Source organism: Callithrix jacchus, chromosome 4 (assembly GCF_049354715.1).
Source record: "Callithrix jacchus isolate 240 chromosome 4, calJac240_pri, whole genome shotgun sequence".
Lineage (NCBI taxonomy): Eukaryota > Metazoa > Chordata > Mammalia > Primates > Cebidae > Callithrix > Callithrix jacchus.
The window spans coordinates 21,040,818-21,059,949 of NC_133505.1; the positions used below are offsets into that span (position 1 = coordinate 21,040,818).

General features: G+C 38.3%; 1 protein-coding gene across 1 annotated transcript; it reads left to right on the forward strand.

Moving 5' to 3' along the window:
• Nucleotides 1-15,116: 15,116 nt before the first annotated feature.
• On the forward strand, nucleotides 15,117-17,359 carry LOC118152781 (serine/threonine-protein kinase MARK2-like). Its single transcript, XM_035294972.3, has 2 exons — nucleotides 15,117-16,666; nucleotides 16,924-17,359. The coding sequence occupies exons 1-2, from the start codon at nucleotides 15,377-15,379 to the stop codon at nucleotides 16,960-16,962; spliced, it is 1,329 nt and encodes a 442-aa protein (XP_035150863.3). The 5' UTR covers nucleotides 15,117-15,376; the 3' UTR covers nucleotides 16,963-17,359.
• Nucleotides 17,360-19,132: the final 1,773 nt, after the last annotated feature.

A 19,132-nucleotide genomic window follows, 5' to 3' on the forward strand; every position in this document is an offset into this window, starting at 1 on the left:
AGCTAACTTTTATCTTCTGCTTTTACAGTGTTATCATTTGTTGCCTATGAGTGGAGCAAGAAAGTTTTCAAAAAGGTAAAGCATGTGTAGGAAACGAAATAAGTTACTTTCACTCTTAAAAATAACTGTTTACATGTATCTGAGATACAATTAGCTTTGAGTTTAAAAAACGATTACAACTAACTATGAAATAAGTGGACAAAGAAAGACTCAAGGAGTGTGCACTATCTCTAAAATCTCTATTAACCGTGCCTGCTACAAAATTAATTTCATCAGTAATTTATTAAAGATTAGGCCCCTTTTCTTGACGAGTTCTGCAGACAAGGGCAGTAAACTTTCCCTGGTTGGAGTAAAGGGGATTTTTTTTCATGGTATCCTGTGGTTCCTAATTCCAGGCTGTTCCAATCCTGAAGATCAATAAACTGGCAAGATCTGACATTCTTAGGAAATCACTACAGAACAGCTGTAATTATTAGATAAGGTCTTTCCTTGTATTTTCCAAAAGCAAGTTAAGTTACGAAATGTCTGTTTTAACACTCAGAAAGACACAGCATACTTCTGTGGTGAGCTAGGAATGCAGAAAAGCCAAATGAGATCAAAGAAAAAATTTGCATTTTCTCTTTTTCTTCAGCCCAAATGTCATTAGCAACATTTCCAAAATTATTACTTTTTACCAGGTTTCTTGGCTCCCTTTAGCCCTCAAGCTCACAAAACTATTAAAACAGAGACGAAAGAATCTGAAGGAAGTACCTACATTTAAGCAATTGTGCATTAAGAAAAAGAATGCTATCTATTTAATTAACATGTCACCTTCTAGAAGGCCAGGTGTTCCTTAGAAGTTACCTATATAAGTATTGATCTATCTAAACCTCATGCGGTTTGACAAGATAATGTGGCAACAGAAGCTTTGTCTGAGGGAAAAAAATATGTCTAAAGACTTGTTTACTACTTCGGCTCCTGTTTAAAAGAGGATTTCACAGTGCAGTCTTTGTTGCTAAGTAGGGTTGTGCCTTTTGTACAAGTTAACGCTTGCAGAACAATTTTACCGTGATTATTTGTTGTTCATTACTCAGACATGTGGGTTAGAAATGCGTAGCAGTGACTGGAGTTTTTTAGACTATATTCATCTCCAAAATGTGGGTGACATATTACATACATTTAGATGTAACAGTGCTGATTTTAGAAAATTTAAAATTACTGTGTAAAATAGGAAAAAATACGCTCATCTGTCTCAGTATTTACTTGTTTAATTATATACATTTATAAATGCACATACACACATGCACATTTCTAAACTATAAATAAATACATAGCTACATATATATTTGTGTATTATAATGTGTTTTTATGCAGATCCAGACATTTATCAGAATTGTTAATATATTGGAATGGATTTTTTTCATACTACTTCTTTGAGAAGAAGGAAATCTAAATATGACTGGCTCACACTTCCTCTGTCTTAGAAAACCTTAGGAATAAGAATGATTGCGTAATTCAGAAAAACAATTTAAGATCAACATAATAAAAGTATAGATGTGTCCATGTGTCAAGCTTCTGTTTTATTACTATAACCAAATATAAAGATACAGCCAGCAAGTGCCATTTTGAAAGTAGAGCTGAGCAAGCCTTAATAACAGCAGACAGGAAACTTTACTGGATAACCACTTTATATTGCCAACAGTATGACTACGGCTCACTTTCAAGAATCAGGTAGAAATGCTTACAAGAAAACTAAAATAATTTCAAATTGTAGAAACGAAATGTGAAAACGTGCTGACAGAATCTGCCATCACTCAGTGAACTGACAAGCAAAAATGCAAGAAATAGAGACAACTATCCTGCCCTGAATAAAAGAGAAAAGAACACATAGGGATTCTTGTGATTAGGAGGATTGAATGTAGGTAAACCAGGAGCAATTGTCCAGATTGTAGCATGGCACGAAGAAAATATTCCGCTTCATTCATCCATTTGTTCAAAGTTTGAATTTCCTAAACTGTTTTTTTTCCAGTTATCTACTGCTATGTAACAAATACATTTTAAACTCGGTGGCTTGAAACAATTACCATTTTAATATTTTAGAATTTTCTGGGTTGTCTGGGCTTAAATGGATGGATTTCTGGTTCCTGTGATGTCACCTGACTGGACTTGAAATCCAGGATGGCTCCTGAACTTGGTTGGCAGTTACTGCTGACTGTCTGTAGTCAGTTCACTTGAAATTTTTGAGAAATGCTCATTTCTCTTCCATGTGATTCCTTCATGTGGTTTGGGCTTCTCTGGGAGAACAATAGGTTACAAAAAGAAGCATTCAAAGAAGGCACATTCCAATGCCTGAGGACCCATCAAGCCTCTGCATTATGCTTGCTAATATCCCATGAGCCAAAGTTAGACATAGGGCAAGCTCAAAGTCAAAGTAGGAGGGAACTACACGGGTCTGAATACAAGAGGGCATACGTTCACTGGACAACTCAAAAGTAACATAGTTTCCCTTGCATGCTTGTATGCATGTGATTGAATAGGGGAATGGTTTCAGAAGTAGATTCAGGGTAGCAGCATTGAGAAGGGAAGAAGGCTAGCAAGAATATAGCCTCGGTAGTACTGCAGCTTCGGACTGAACCTATGGGAAGCTCTGAAGCTAAATTTCACCCAGAGTTAGTCCAGCTTTAAGACAAGGAGGGCATGGAGCTCTTATAATTAAGTCTTAGCTCTTTAGCTCTAGGAAGGAGAAGGGAAGTGAGGTGGCATGGCGTCCCAGTGAGAATGGGGTGGCTGTGAGCAGTCAGTCAACCATCGTAGTAGCTGGGACAGGAAGCACTTATAGCGCACACAGCGTCACCTACAGATGTCCACCTGCAAAACTTTGTCATTTATTTTCCTAGGAATATTAATGCTGGCCATATTGATTCCACACACATCATGGAATACTCCTCTTTGTAAAAATGTCATTCATTCTATGAATTTTTATATTATCTAGGTATTTTTATATTATATATATATATATTTTTCTCCTTATGCTTATAAGAACTCTATAGAAGAGAAAAATAAAATCTATAGCATTTTTATTTTTCTTTACTTATTTTTGGAAAAATTATCCTAAAGTGAAAAATTCACTTTGTAGCATCCAATGCTCAGCCCATAATTCATTCATTACTGGATGATGAGAATGAATAAAAAAAGGTAAAGAAAGAAGAAGAAGATATAAATGGCAAGGAGAATTTCTACAAGGAGGACTTGGAGAGCTAGGGGAAAGAAGGAGGCTTCCTGAGGAATAAGAATTAAGTGTCTTTTTACTCAGTGGGAACCTTATCAGAGAGAGCTTACCAGAAAAGACAGACGGGATTTGTTGAAAAATCTTTAATAAAGGCCATTGAAAGATGTGTTTGTTCATGAAATACTCAACTGAAGATATAATTTAGAGAAATACAGGGGTTTAAAATCTGAAAAGGAAAACAATGATCTATTGTAAGGACAGAAAGTTTTATATGTTATCACAACAGAATGAAAATAGGAGGAATCATTTGATATATTTATGAGAGCTTTTAAAAATCAATTATTAAAGAGGTTATAACATTCTTTGAAGGATTAGAAAGGAAGCTGGCTTTTAAAATAAATATGTTTATATTTATAGGATACTGGAGCAGAAAATGCAATAATATTTGCATGTGTATAAGTCTTTTGTAAAGTTTAAATTTAGATAGCATGAAATATGGTATATTTTAAAATTAATTCTATAATTTTAACATAAAGTGTGTAATTTAACAATTTTTTATTCTAAAGATGATATTCCTGATTTAATGTGTAAAATGAGTATTTTGAATAAAATAATCTTTAGTGTTTGCTTTTAGCTAAATCAAGTGAAAATTCAAATTGTAACAAAAATGTTATAGTCTGCAAACATTGTTTAGGTTACTGAGCTCATTTACCAAACAATGAAGTAGCACTATAATAAACATATCAATTTAGTGCCAGTAAACAAATAGTGTTAGGAAGACCAGAAAGTCAAGACAGACTCAAGTACAAATGAATACATTTAATATAATAAAAGTTGGCTTAAAATTCGCTGTGAAAAGATGAATCCCAATATTTACTTTTCTATGGTACAATCCTGATGTCTCCGTAGTTAATTTGAAGATAGCACATCAAATCATAAACGTACTAGAAATGTACATGTTACTCAAAGACTAAATTGGGGCAATAAAGCATGTTGTAGCAAGGCCACAATGTTCTAATCACAGTTTGTGAAAATACTGATCAATTATCATAACAGTTAAACATTTTTATAGATTAGAAAACCAGAAGCAAAATCATATTTACAACAAGAAATGGGCTGGGCATAGTGGCTCACGCCTGTGTTCCCAGCACTTTGGGAGGCTGAGGCAAGCAGATCACCTGAGGTTAGGAGTTGGAGACCAGCCGGGCCAACATGGCGAAACTCTTATCTCTACTAAAAATTCAAAAATTAGCTGGGCATGGTTGCACGTGCCTGTAATCCCAGCTATGTGGGATATTGAAGCAAGAGAATAGCTTGAATCCAGGAGAAGGAGGTTGCAGTGAGCCAAGATTGTGGCACTGCACAGTAGAGCAAGACTCTGTCTCAAAAAAAAAAAAAAAAAAAAAAGAAACGATACAAAAAAGTTAATACTCATCTTTGATAAAGATCATTTATAAATCATTAATCAATAAGCAATCAAATAAAATTATTTAATTCTGTGTGTGTGTGTGTGTGTGTGTAGAATAAGAGAGAGAACGTACATGTACAGGGTAGGCAAAATGATAATAAAAAGCCCAATTTCTTAATGGAAGAATAAGCACACCAAACAGATACACAGATTAATTTTTAAGAAAAGATGAATGCTTAATGAACACATGAAAATATGATAAAGTCAAGGAGTTGTGATTAGGAGGATTGAATGTAGGTAAACCAGGAGCAATTGTAATTTTATAATCTTAATTAAAATATAAAATGTAAATATAACCTTTTAAAATCAATCAGAAGCAATTTGATGGGGCAAAGTATTATCTAGGCTAGTTTGAGGAAATATGCACATCATGAATTATTGGTGGGAATGTTAATTGATGCAACTTGCTTGTAGAGAATGTTAATGTTTACAAAATTTTAGCATGCACATATCATTAGACAAGAAAGTTAACCTAAAAGTGCATTTGAAAATGTACATGTTCAAGGAAGTTCATATGAGCATTGACTGTGATTCAAAAAGGTTAAAACAATGATAGGCTAATATTATGGAACAATTTACAGTTATTATAAAAGAATAAGGTAGATCTACCTGTGATCTAATGTGATCAGAAACACATGTACACACATATGCACGCTCATAAACACACATTCTTCCATATGCTTTGAAATGTTCTCTAATAACCTTTTAATAGAATTTGGCTCTGTGGAAGACTAACTGGGTATAACACAAGTTCTGGAAGAAACCCTGGAAGGAGAGGAATCTGTGATAGCTGAGCCCCGCAATGGGAGCAGGGCAAAACCCCCGTCACTGGTAGAGGAGAGCTGCTTAAGCCATCTATTACCAGATCCACCTATAACAATGGGAGTGGGCAATCATTGTCTTATCCTACCGAAATTTGGGGATTTATTTGTGACTACAGCCTACCCTTGTCTACATTAGAAAAATAAATATGCATTTACTACTCTTTTCCCCCAAAAGTGCAAAATAAATTTCAGCATAAGAATCACCTTGATTTTATTGTACTTCATTTTAATTTTTCTTTCCTATAAGGAAATGTTTTCTAATTTTTGTGTTAGGAAACACCTAAAAATTATCTTAAATTTCATTTATCTAAGATTTCAGCGCACAGTTTAGCCTTTTTGTTTTTCCAAACCAACAAATATTTTGGAAAGTGAACTTAGCTTCTCAGCCTTCTGATAGAGTCTAAAACTATACATATAATGTAAGACGTGCAGTGAATAATTTCTTTCACAAAATATCACACAGAAATCCTGAAAACAGAGGAATATGGCTTGTGACTACTTGCCTCAGGTAAGGGATAGATCTGTATATGAATCATTGCTCAACCAAAAATCTAGTAATAACCCATCTCAGGTAAAGTTCGTATTGCACAAGTAAAGAAAATTTCACAGAAATATGCAGCTATAATAATATGCTTCACTATTTTGAATGAATCTAAACATATAATTTGCCAGTGACATCAGATCAGATGTTTTACAGTATTCCACTTACATTATAAAATGAATCCAAAGTATCTAAAAGTTATTTACTCCCAGGAATAACATGTCATCATTGAATAGTGAACATAGTAAAAAGATAATCATATCAGTGGTAGCAAAGCCTTTATTTGAACTTCACCTAAACATCAAAGAATAAAATTTATATATTTTAGAACATACGTAGCTACCTTCTAGTTAAAGTTAACATACATGTTTAAAAATATTAAAGGCTAAAATGTTAGTGTTTTTATTTACAAAACCAATTTCCTGTCAATGTTTCATTTGAGTCTTTGCTGTCTGAAGAGTAATCTAATTTGCAAAGCTACAATAGTTTTGGCATAGACACGAATAGCATGCCTTTGCCGGGCGTGGTGGCTCAAGCCTGTAATCCCAGCACTTAGGGAGGCTGAGGCGGGTGGATCACGAGATCAAGAGATCGAGCCATCCTGGTCAACAGGGTGAAACCCCGTCTCTACTAAAAATACAAAAAACAAAACAAAACAAAACAAAAATCAGCTGGGCATGGTGGCGTGTGCCTGTAATCCCAGCTGCTAGGGAGGCTGAGGCAGGAGAATTGCCTGAACCCAGGAGGCAGAGGTTGCGGTGAGCCGAGATCACGCCATTGCACTCCAACCTGGGTAACAAGAGCGAAACTCCGTCTCAAAATAAATCCAGACTTCATTTACTCTATCCATGAAAAAATTCAAGAAAGTCTGTGTTTTCTTCAAAAATTATTTTACATATACATGTTATGTGATTTTATGTAGATAAGCACACTGGGACAAAAGATTACATATTGAATTTTTAAATTTTTTAATTGACAAATAATAATTGTACATATTCATAGGGTCCATAGTGATGTTTTGATATAGCTACTCCATAGTGGTCTTATCAGAAAAATAGCGTATCCACCATCTCAGATATTTAACATCCCTTTGTGCTGGGAACATTTAATATCCTCCCTGTATCTCTTTGAAACTATATATTAATGATAACTAGAGTCATCCTACAGTGCAATAGAATGCTAGAACCTGTTCTTTCCATCTAGCTATGATTTGTATCCTTTAACAAACCTTTCCCTATGCCCCTTCCCCCTACTCTTCCCAGCCTCTAGAATCCTCTGCTCTACTTTTTACTTCTATTATACCACCTTTTATTTTGTTTTTAGCTTCCACATATGAGTGAGAACATGTGGTGTTTCACTTCCCGTGTCTGATTTATTTCACTTAACATAATATCCTCTGGTTCTAACTATGTTGCCACAAATGACAGGATCTTATATTTTTTAATGCCAGAATAGTATTCCATTGTGTATAATATATACTACCTTTTCTTTATCTATCTATCTGTTGTTGAACACGTAGGTGGATCCCATATCATGGCTATTGTGAATAGTGCTGCTATAAACGTGGGGTGTAGATGTCTCTTCCATGAAATAATTTCCCTTCCTTTAGATACATGCCCAGTAGTGAGATTGCTGGATCATATGGGAGTTCTTCTTGTGTTGTTTTCGGGAAATCTCCATTCTGTTCTCCATAGTAGCTGTACTAGGTTTACTTATTTTTTCTTTCAGATCTCTCTATATTAAATTCTCCTCTCTCTCAAAAAGGGCAAATCTTGGTGGCACACTTGGGATATCTCTGGCTTATATAAGTTGTCTTCTTCAGAGTATTCCTTCTTCTGTTCACATGACTTTTAGTAGATTTGTAATTTAAGAGAAATATTTTATATATATATAATATGGGAGTTATACTAGTTAAGGAAAGTATACCACTTATACATTTAACAATAAACTTTATGATACAAAATTCTATAGAATTTTATTTGTTGTAATTTGACTTACATTTAAATACACTTAGCTAATAATATGTTATCTACATGTATTTAGAAGATTCTGTGTAATAATTACAGTACTAGCATTCCAAATGCATGAAATTGTTCAATCTTCACATCTTTGCTAGTTGTAAGTATACAGCTATAAGAAGTTAATTAAATTATCCAAGGAGACCCTAAAGGTAAGTGATAGATCCAGTATTTGAATTATGGATGAGATGACAAAAAATGATATATCTGCTATGCAATATGTTGTTTCTCTAAAAATAGGAACCCATGAAGGGTTCTATAGGGATGAGGGAGAGTATTCAAGGAAGGACAAAGTTGGAAGTGGGGTCTCTCCTGAAGTTGAGGCTTCATCCTCACTGGGGAAGGCATGTTTCTGTCCACTGGAAGGTAGAGAAGTTTGCTTGTTTTCCTAGACCAGAGAATAAGCAGAAGGAAATTTTTCCCTGGACACAGAGGGGGGAACAACACACACCAGGGGCCTTTTGGGGCTGAGGGAAAATGGGAGGGAGAGCATTAGGACAAATACCTAATGCATGCAGGGCTTAAAACTCTAGATGACTGGTTGACAGGTGCAGTGAACCACCATGGCATGCGTATACTTATGTAACAAACCTGCACATTCTGCACATGTAACTCAGAACTTAAAAGTAATTTTTAAAAAAAGCTATCATAAGAGATTTGCCGACAGTATGGACAGGTAAAGGCCTAAAATTAAAGAAAAATATCTTCAGATTATAACAATGAACTCGGATAAAATAAATAAATAAATAAATAAAACAAAAAAAGAAAACCACCTACTGGCATGTAATAGTGAAAAAAATTGGCAAATTTTGGTGGAGAGTCAGCCAGGGGAAGAAGGAAAAAGCACAGGTGGTTTCTCACTATACCAGCTTTAAACTGCCAGACTACAGTCAATCCAACATGAGACAGCTAAAACTCTGGGAGAAAAAAAGATCTATAAAGTTTTCACTTGTGAATACTACCAAATAAAATGCTTAATAAAAAAAATCATTCTTTGGAGAAATATAAAATAATTAAAAAATCTACACAACATAGCAGTTACAATGGCTAGGATGCAACAAGCTACAACCCCTAAATTATCTCACAACTAAGAAGAAAAGCATAATCTATTCTCAAGAGAAAGATTAACCCAGAAATGCAAACCCAGGATGACCAAGATAGAAGCTTTAGATGGCAAGTTTTCTCAATTTGGAGAAAGATAGAAATTTACAGATTCAAAATATCAGCAAATCTCAAACAGGATAATTATAAAAACCATCACTAAGCATATCACAAGTAAAATACAAAACAATTAAAATTGAGAGAAGGTCTTAAAAAAAAGTCAGAGATAAGTGGGATATAATGTACAGGAAAACACTAATTCTAAACAATGTTAATTACTAAATAAAAACCAGTGAGGTAAGAAAACAGTAAAACAAACCAGTGAGGTAAGAAAACAGTAGAACAACAGCCTTAAAGTACTCAAGGAAGAAAAGAGAAAAAAAAAATCAGAATTCTGTATCTGTCTCAGAAATTGGAAATTATCCTTCAAAATGAAAGTGAAGGAAATGCATTTACGCATACCCAAAAATAAAAGAATCAGGTCCCAAGACATTTGTACTATAAAAACATGCTAAAGGAAGTTTTAAAAATTATACCAGATTGAATGTCAAATCTACATGAAGGGAAGGCAATTGTTTTCACATTAATATGAGTATATAAAGCAAACATGTCAACATTGTATCTTAGAGCCCACGATGATTGTAGACGGGTACATATGGAAACTGCAGCATGAATGAAGGAGTTTGGGATGGACATGAGTTGCTGCCAAGTATTTTTCTTCATAGTGCATAAAGTCGAACAATGTTAACTTCAACTAGACTCTGAAAAGTTACAGATTCATATTGTAATCCCTATTTTAACCACAATAGACATAATACTAAGGGGCATATCTAAAAATTAATTAGATGACAGATAATGAGCTTCTACAAACATTTTCAAATAATCCAAAAGAATTCAGGAAAGAGAAACAGAGGAAAAAAACAAGAGAGGATATACAGAAAATGCTAGATGTAAATTCAAAAGCCCCCAAATTACGTAAATATTAATATAATGGAATTCCAACAAAAAGGCAGAAATTATTAGAATAGGTAAAAAAAAGGATTCCAACTATATACTATCTACAAATGATCGACTTTAATATAATGCCACAGATAGCTTGGAAGCAGATGAATGAAAAATGGTAAGAACAGGAAGGCTGGAGTGACTCCATTAACATCAGATAATAGTGATTTGAAGTAAAAGTGTTACAAGAAATAAAATGAGATATTGTGTAATAATAAATGGGTCAATTCTTTAGGAACACATAACAATCATAAATGTCTATGTGCCTAGTAAAAGCTCTTAAATACATGAAGCAACGATAAACATTAAAAGGAGATTTAGGAGACGTAGACCATTTCACAGTCATGGTTGGAGACGTCAACATCACTCTCTCAGTAGTGGATGGACTAGCAAATTATGAGGGAATGACTATTTTTAAAACATTTTAATAATAAGCTGCATCCCTACTCCACACCACACACAAATATTAATTTGAGTTGCATCATCAACTTAAACATAAAAGATGAAATCATCAAGTTTATTTAAAAAACAGAAAAATATAACCTTGAAGTTAGCAAATATTTCTTCTTTTTGATTTTTTTATTATACTTTAAGTTTTGGGGTACATGTGCAGAACGTGCAGGTTTGTTACATAGGTATACATGTGCCTTGGTGGTGTGCTGCCCCTATCAACCCATCATCTACATAACGTAATTCTCTGAATGTTATCCCTCTCCAATCACCCCACTCCCTGCTATCCCTCCCCTAACCCCCTCACCCACAGACAGGCCCCAGTGTGTGATGTTCCCCTCCCTGTGTCCATGTGTTCTCGTTGTTCAACACCCAATCATGAGTGAGAACATTTGATGTTTGGTTTTCTGTCCTTGTGTCAGTTTGCTGAGAATGATGGTTTCCAGCTTCATCCGTGTCCCTGCAAAGGACATGAACTCATCCTTTTTTATGGCACCATAGTATTCCATGGTGTATATGTGCCACATTTTCCTTATCCAATCTGTCTTTGATGGGCATTTGGGTTGGTTCCAAGTCTTCGCTATTGTAAACAGTGCTGCAATAAATATATGTGTTTATATGTCTTTATAATAGAATGATTTATAATCCCTTGGGTATAAGGCAGGGTATACCCTTTGGGTATAATCCTTTGGGTATAATAATGGGAACCCAATAATGGGATCGCTGGGTCAAACGGTATTTCTATTTCTAGATCCTTGAGGAATCACCACACTGTCTGTTATTTGACTAACTCATTAGTCAAATAGCAAAATACTTAGAAGTAATAAATTAGATGTTGTCACACTGCAATGCATTGGTTTTCAAAATGGGTTTGTGCTGTGATTCCAACAGATCTAGAATTGGCTTGGGTTGTTTTGTCCATGTACCTGCATGTCACTGACCTCTTGTCAAGGAAGGTACTGAGTTGCCATGTTACTTTGTAAGCTTCAGTCCAAGCGGTGATTTGAACAAATTTGTCAACATTATTTATTAATAACAGTAAGATCGATGATTTTCAGCTGCTTTCAGTGATAGCCCTGAAGCTCTGCTGTTGGGGCTGATTATAGGAAGAACATGAATATGTAACCAGCAGCATATAAGAAATTTTGACCAAAATATCATTCAGGGTTTCCTGATTTCAAAATATTCCATATACAGGTGAGTGGTTGGTGAATCTAGAGACACCGCTCCACTGTTAAGGCCCACACAGAGGGAGAGCAGTGACATCTCTCACCTGATCTCCCAACCCCCTGCTGGGAGGCCATCCTTAGCTGTGCCCTACCTAATGCTGCTGTGCCTTTCTTGTGCAGTAAACTTTCTATTTGTAAGCATTGCCATTTGGGGTCCTAGCTGTTCTTTAGCAATATAGAACCCTAACTGCTACCTTTAGTGCAATATTTTAGCATAATTTTCTTTTAAATCGAATTGGATAAAGTACATCATATCACACAGAGTTATTTTTTTCTTTTTAAGCAAAGAGATAATAGAGGTACATGCTGGCCTCAGTGGAAACACTGCCCAGCACCTCATGAGAGAAAAACACCTCATGTCTAATAAAAGCTAATGGCTTTTGTTTGTGGGTTAGTTGTATTGAATTTAAATAAATAGTAGGAAAACACACTTTTGAAGATATAGTGAAATCTGTTTTATCGAGATATTAAACAAAAGAAAATCAACTATAATTTTCTAACTTGCTTAAAAGCAGCACAGAATGTTTCATTTATCAATATAACCAAGATGCCATGCTTTTTTTTTTTAGCACAGTTATCAATTGGAATATTGTGATGGTATTTTTATGATCTCCAAAAGTGAATCATGTACATGAATGTGCACACATTTTACTGTCTTCTTAATACAATGAAAAATTATCAATTCCATATCCTAAGGGGAATTGGCAAGTAATCTATGTGTAATCTAATGTACTCCACTAGTGTAAGTCAGGCTGGACAGACCATCAAGTATGAATCTACCTGCTTCTTTTTTTTTAAGTTTGTGCCTTTTTAAAAACTTTTTTCTTTCTGTGCAAATCAGTTTAAAAGCTCAGTTTTTATCACAGCTTACATGCAATTTTATGTTTTTTGATCTTAAAATTCCAACATAAGCGTTTTTCCATGTTGTTATAAGTATACATAAAAATCATTTTTAATGGTTGAGTCATGGTTTTTGGAGAAGATAAACCATATATTACATAAGAGTTCTCTACTTTTGGACATGTACATGTGTTGGTTTACTTGTTTTTTTATTATAAATGCTGACATATTCACTTCTCTATATACGGCTATTGCCACATTTTAAATTTTATTTTAATGTGTAGAGTTAAAAAAAACTATAAATAATCTTATAAGGGAGTTCACAAAGGATAAAATAGAAATAACCAAGCAGCATGTTTTATAATGTTCAATCTACCTGGTTCTTTTACACCATTTAGAGTTCTGAAACTGGTGAAGACATGATATTCCAGAGGTGTAAAAAACTGGGTGTCAGATAATTACACTTAGAAGCGTTATTAAACACAAAAATATTAACTAGCACTTATTTGAAGCTTTAATAGAAAAAATAAAATAGGATGCTGAGTTGTGAAGGGGTTATTCAAGGCTTTCTCAACATCATTCTGCAAAACACTGCTTCTTTAAGATATTTCTTGAAGAAATACTATTTGGCCAATTAAATTGGAAACACTTTGCCTGGATTATTCACCTCCCACAACCACCCCAGCAAAGTCACGGTAAAGGAAAACTGACGACAGCCATGGAAAAAACCTGCAGGAAATAAACAGGCTTCATTTTGCGGTCAGTCGATGGTTTATCACGCTGTCCCTCCGTTGTTATTATTCCTTAGTTCAGCATGGAATCCTTTTTCCTTGGCAGCAATATCAATGTCTTAAGTGCAGTTCACTTCCAGACAAACTAGATTATTCTAGGAAAAAGAACTTTCTGGAATTGAGAGTTTGTAGGAAAGGATAAGTATGCATAAAAGAGAAAAAAAATTATCATGAGACTCTGTCCTGGAAAAAAAAAAAAAAAGGAAAAAAGTGCAGAATCCTGGGGAGAACATGTCAGGGTGTTCAGGCTCCAGGCAGAAGGCTATGACACCCCCGCATTGCTGACCAAGGCATTCCTAGTGCCAGTGAGGGCTGAGCCAACAGGGAGAGGTGCAGGTGTGCCCCTTCAGGGGCCATCTCCCTCCAGACCAGCCTCCTGAGTGCTGCCCTCATGGGCCTCAGTCTCTTCCAAATCTTGCTCCCCAGGAGGCAATAAAAGCACCTCATCCTGGCATTTAGGAACCACTTTCTCCTTCCAGCCTGTGCCTGCTGCCTCCACCTAAATATAGAAGGACCTACATTTCCTGGTGGCCATGCCCTCTGTGGGGTGGCTGTCATCTATGCAGTGCTATTCCTGGGGAGCCCTTCCCTTCCACCCTCCAGTGCACCTACGGGGCTCCTACTATTAATAGCAGCACCTCCGCCAGGGGCAGAGTCAGGGTGTGAGGGCTGTGGCCCAGTAAGGGGCTCAGAACTGTTCCACAACCCCAGCACTGGAATACAGGCTCAACCTCTGTCCTGGGACTTGAGTGCTCCCAACCTGGCCCCTGTCACTCATTCAGACTAGCGCATCCCTCCAGAGAGCCACCCTCAATCATCCTGGGCCTTTGCAGAGGCTACCCTCCTGCCCTTGTCTCTACTCACTTAGGCGACCCCTCCTCACACTGCAGGGCTCAGCACACTGGCCTCCAGAAAGCCCCACTTCTTCCCTCACCAGAGCTGACCTGAGGCCCAGGCCACTCTCTGGCCCCCACTTCACCTGGTGCTCCTCATGCTGAAGGAGCTTCATGGCTGGGGGGGCCTTCCTGAAGAGGCTATGGGCTCATGGAGGGTAGGGTATGTCTGTTTCTTCTCTGTCCATTACATAATCTCAACCACATGAGGAAGGAAAAACCCTACAAGGAAAGGAAAATATTCTCTCCCTTCTCAATGGTTGAGATCAACCATTGAGAGATGAAAGAAAAGGAATTGAATATGTTGCATGTAGACATTAGGAGATCTTCAAAATCCAAAAGCTATTGAATTTTGAAATTACAGATTTCAAAAAGTCAGATTTTGAAATTACAAATGATTGAAAACCACCATGGCACGTTAAACCTATGTAACAAACCTGCACAATCTACACATGTACCCCAGAACTTAAGAGTACAATAAATATAGAAAAAGAAACTACAAATGAAAATGCTGTTGAAGTGTTGTACCAGTTTAAATAGCTAGGAAACGAAATATCAATCTCTATAATCCATCTAGACAAAAGCACTTACTTTTTAAAAGAGGAAGATGTTTTGGGGACCAAAAGAGAGAAAACCTCTGTGAAAGATCCCCAGCCATGATTGGCCCCTGCTTTGCTCTGAGCTCATGAAAAGCCTTTGTGATGTCATAACAGACAGGCCTATATAAGGCCCTGGCTGGGTCATGGTTTTTGGTCTGAGAAATCCCTGGAAGCTTTTTTGGTGACCTGTGGACTCAGACCAGCTTAGCGATTACGAGTTGTTTGGCGGGGTGGGGGGAGTTTTTGTGGGAGGGGCGTTGTTGTGTTTTTTAGTTAGTATAGTTAATATAGTTGGTACTGTTTCTTAGCATTTTAGTGTTCTTTGGGATAGTTAGTATTGTTAATGTTTTAGCGTAGTCCATAGAGTTAGAGTAGTTACTTGTATATAGTTAGTGTAGACAAAGTAGGCACCATGAGGCAGGGCTTGGCCTCCACCCCACCTGCCCTGCGGCCACCTTATTATCAAATACTAAACTTTATAGGCCGTGGTGCCTTTGGGGAGGTCACGCTGGCCCGCCACTTAATGACTGGCACCCGGGTGGCGGTGAAAACAATCGACAGAACCGGCTTCCTCTCTAGCCACAGAGAGATGACTGTTTTACAGTCGGTGAGCCACCGAAACATCATTAAGTTATATCATATTATTAACAGCAAAGAGGCGTGCCATTTCGTTCTAGAATACGCCGCAGGAGGAAGCCTGTCTAACTGGATTGAACGAAATATCGTGGAGGAGGAGGAGGCCCGAGGCATGTTCCAACAAATGCTGTCCGCCGTGAGGTACCTCCACCGCCGCAGCATCGCTCACCGAGACCTAAAACCAGACAACATGCTGTTAGATGTTAAGGGAAACATAAAAATTGCTGATTTTGGATCGGCCACGAGTTACCATGAGGGGCAGAGGCTGACAATAGCTCATGGGACCCTGGCCTACATGGCCCCAGAACTCTTCGGGGCCCAGGGCTATGAATGCCCCACCATGGACATATGGAGCCTAGGCGTCACGCTGTTCCAGATGGTGTCCAACAACCTGCCCTTCTTCGCAGTGAGTCGTACGCAACTGAAACGCCTAATTCTATCTGGCCAGTATGTTAGCCCGCAGTACTTTTCTGAAAACCTTAAAAGACTAATTAAAAACCTTTTAATGCCTGATCCCAATGAGCGGCCGACAGCAGACAAAGTCATGGGGGAATCATGGGTGAACAACGGCCTTCACAGGAAGTCAGACCCCCAGCATGCCCCCACGGCCTCCCTGACCATCGAGCGTACTTGTGGAGATTTAGAAAACTTGGCACGGCAAGCCCTCCAGTGTGACCGTGTGGCCTCCTCCATTGTAAGCGCCATAGGCGGTGGTGGTGCTTTAGAAACCTTGGCAGAGCAAGCCCCCCAGCGTGACCTCGTGTCTGCAGCCTCCACCAAGTGCTCCACCGGCAGTGAAAATTTAGAAACTTTGGCTCAACCAGCCCTCCCGCATAACCTCATGGCCGCCTCCATCCTGATCACCACCCAGAGCACCGTGTCTCCACAACCAGGACACGAAGGCAGCGTCCTCCAAGCTGGGCAGCCCGAGGCTGTGTTGGCCCGGCCAACAAGAGGCTGGAGCTGCCGCAGGGCTGCCCGAAGGTGCATTGCCATAATAAGGAGATGCTGCTGCTGCCTGTGCCCACCCAAGAGGCAGAGGAAGAGGGTCCACCCAAGAGAAAAAGTAAGTAGGTGGGCGGTGAAGCCGCACTTCTTGCATTTTAGTATATTTATTCTGTCTTTATTAGTATTGTTTTAATTGGCAAATCTCCGGGGCGGAGAGTGGCAGAGGGAGGGAATGGGGGGGGGGTATTGGTCAAAGGACCAAAGTCTAGACAGGAGGAAGAGGTTTTGACTCTAGTGCACAGCAGGGTGACCAGAGTCAATAAGAACATATTGCATTTTGCAAAACATGTTCATGTCAAATGTCTCTGCATTTAGATTGGAGAGGACAAAGGCCCTGAGGTCCAAGAACATTGAAACCTGAGATGCCCAGGAGCAACGTTGGAGCCTGCAGCACTTTATATAAAAAAATATAAAAATAAATGTATCATTCTGATAAATGACCATTTCTTGCTTCTTGCAAATTTTGTAGTAGCATTGGAAAGGTGGCACGTGGGTTGCAGACACTCTGCTGCTTTGTGCCCTCCCTGCACAGGACCAGGGCTAAGAGAAGGGCAAGGCTGGAGGCAAAAGAAAAGGCAGATTTACTAGCACCTGCCTTAGTTGAAAGAAAAGCGGGGATAATGAAAGGATGGAGGAGGACGTGGAAGAGAGCAAGTAAAAGATATAGCTAAACCAGAGTCTAAACCTGGTCCAGACTGGAGAACGGTCTATAAAGATCATGCAGTTTACCCCTGTGCAATACCTAGTGGTGGGATGTGATACAAACTGGTGGGTCACTGTCTCACACTACTACTATTGTGGCTATAGGAGTATCAGGTAAAAATGAAGAAAAACAAACCAATCAAAATATGTCACTGGAAGGCAAGAGGTGTGGCACAAGTTCTTATATCTTCCCAGCTGCCCTGTTCCTTTGTTGGGGAGGAATCTGCTCCAAAAACTACAAGTACAAATTTCTTTTAAGCCTAAAGATAACAAGACTTTAGATTTTAAGTAACCAAAGACTATGGTATTAGCCTTCACAGTGGCAATTATTTGCTAGGGATATTTCTTACACAAGAAATCATCCCTCGCTTCGGCCTACCTGCCACCATCCAGTTGGACAATGGTCCAGCATTTACTGCCCAAGTAGTCCAGCTTGGTGCCGAGTCCCTCAACATCTAGATACTACACATCCCTTACCATCCTCAGTCATTGGGTAAAGTTGAACAGGCCAACGGCATCCTCAAAGACCATTTGGCCAAACTTGCTATTGAGGTAAAACTCTCTTGGCCCACACTCCTACCTCTTGCCCTGGCCCATATCCGGGCCACCCCACGGGGGCCAATAGGCCTGAGCCCCTTCGAATTGCTGTACGGCCGGCCTTTCCTGGTTTCCCATAATCTCCCTGTGTGACCGCCACCACTGGCCTCCTACCTTTCGTTTCTCTCTCTCCTGTGCCAAGTACTCAGGGAGCATACGGACTGCACTCTCCCTGTGGTTCTGGGACCAGAGGACCCCCACCCGGCAGCACCTCTCCAGCCGGGTGACAGCATTCTCCTCCAAGAGCTTAAACCAGGATCCTTGCAACCCAGGAATCCTGGACTGAGGGCCCCACCACCAGGACCCATAATCTTGCACAGGCAAACTGCCAAACAGGCAGCTGTCAGTCTACTGTCTCCATTTTCATCCCACATGGTAAAAGCACCATACTCGGTCGCAATCATGGGTTTAACTTTCAGCATGGGTTGTGTTTTCTATATGACCAAACCAAGGACTACTGTCATTGGTGGAACATCACCTATGGGGGGTGCCCATACAGCTCTTGTGTTATTCACAAGCCACAGCCTCCAAGCTGTCCCAACCGCATGCTCGCTCACTTCAGCAATGGTTTTTTAGCCCTCAACATCCGTGACTCCGGCACAGCCGTTAGGATACAGGATACTTGGCTTCCCAAGTGCTGGGATTACAAGTCATGAGCCACTATGCCCAGCTGAAATCATACTACTTTATTTAAAAAAAAAAAAAAAATGTGGGCCAGGGAGGAGGAAGGTTAGGGGGTTTAATTTAAAATAAATTAGTGGGTCAGTTCAGAGAGACACCCTTTTGAATACATGTCCAGTATGAACTGTCTTGTAAGATATCTCTGCTAGTTAGTCTTATTCCAAAATAATTATTTTTTTCAAATTTCCTTTTGTTTTTCTATTTCTATAATGAGGATTTATGGCAGTGGTTTTAAAAGACTTAGTCTAGGGAAATGTATTAATTGTAAATAAATTGTTTAATAAAATTTACATGAGTAAGTTTTTGAAAAAGATGTAATTAGAGCTGACTATACAAGTTCAGCAGTTCTGTGGTTACCATCTTTCCCAGATAGTTAGCAGAAATTAAATGTGAAAAGAAAGTTTGTCTTTGAAATTAATACCAATGAACCAACCAAAGGTCAATGAAAGATACTTTATTGACTTCAATTTGTATTTGTAGGAGATTTTACTGTTAAGATTCCTGATTCAAAGTATCCAGCCTTTTTTTCTTTCTGTTCTTTGAA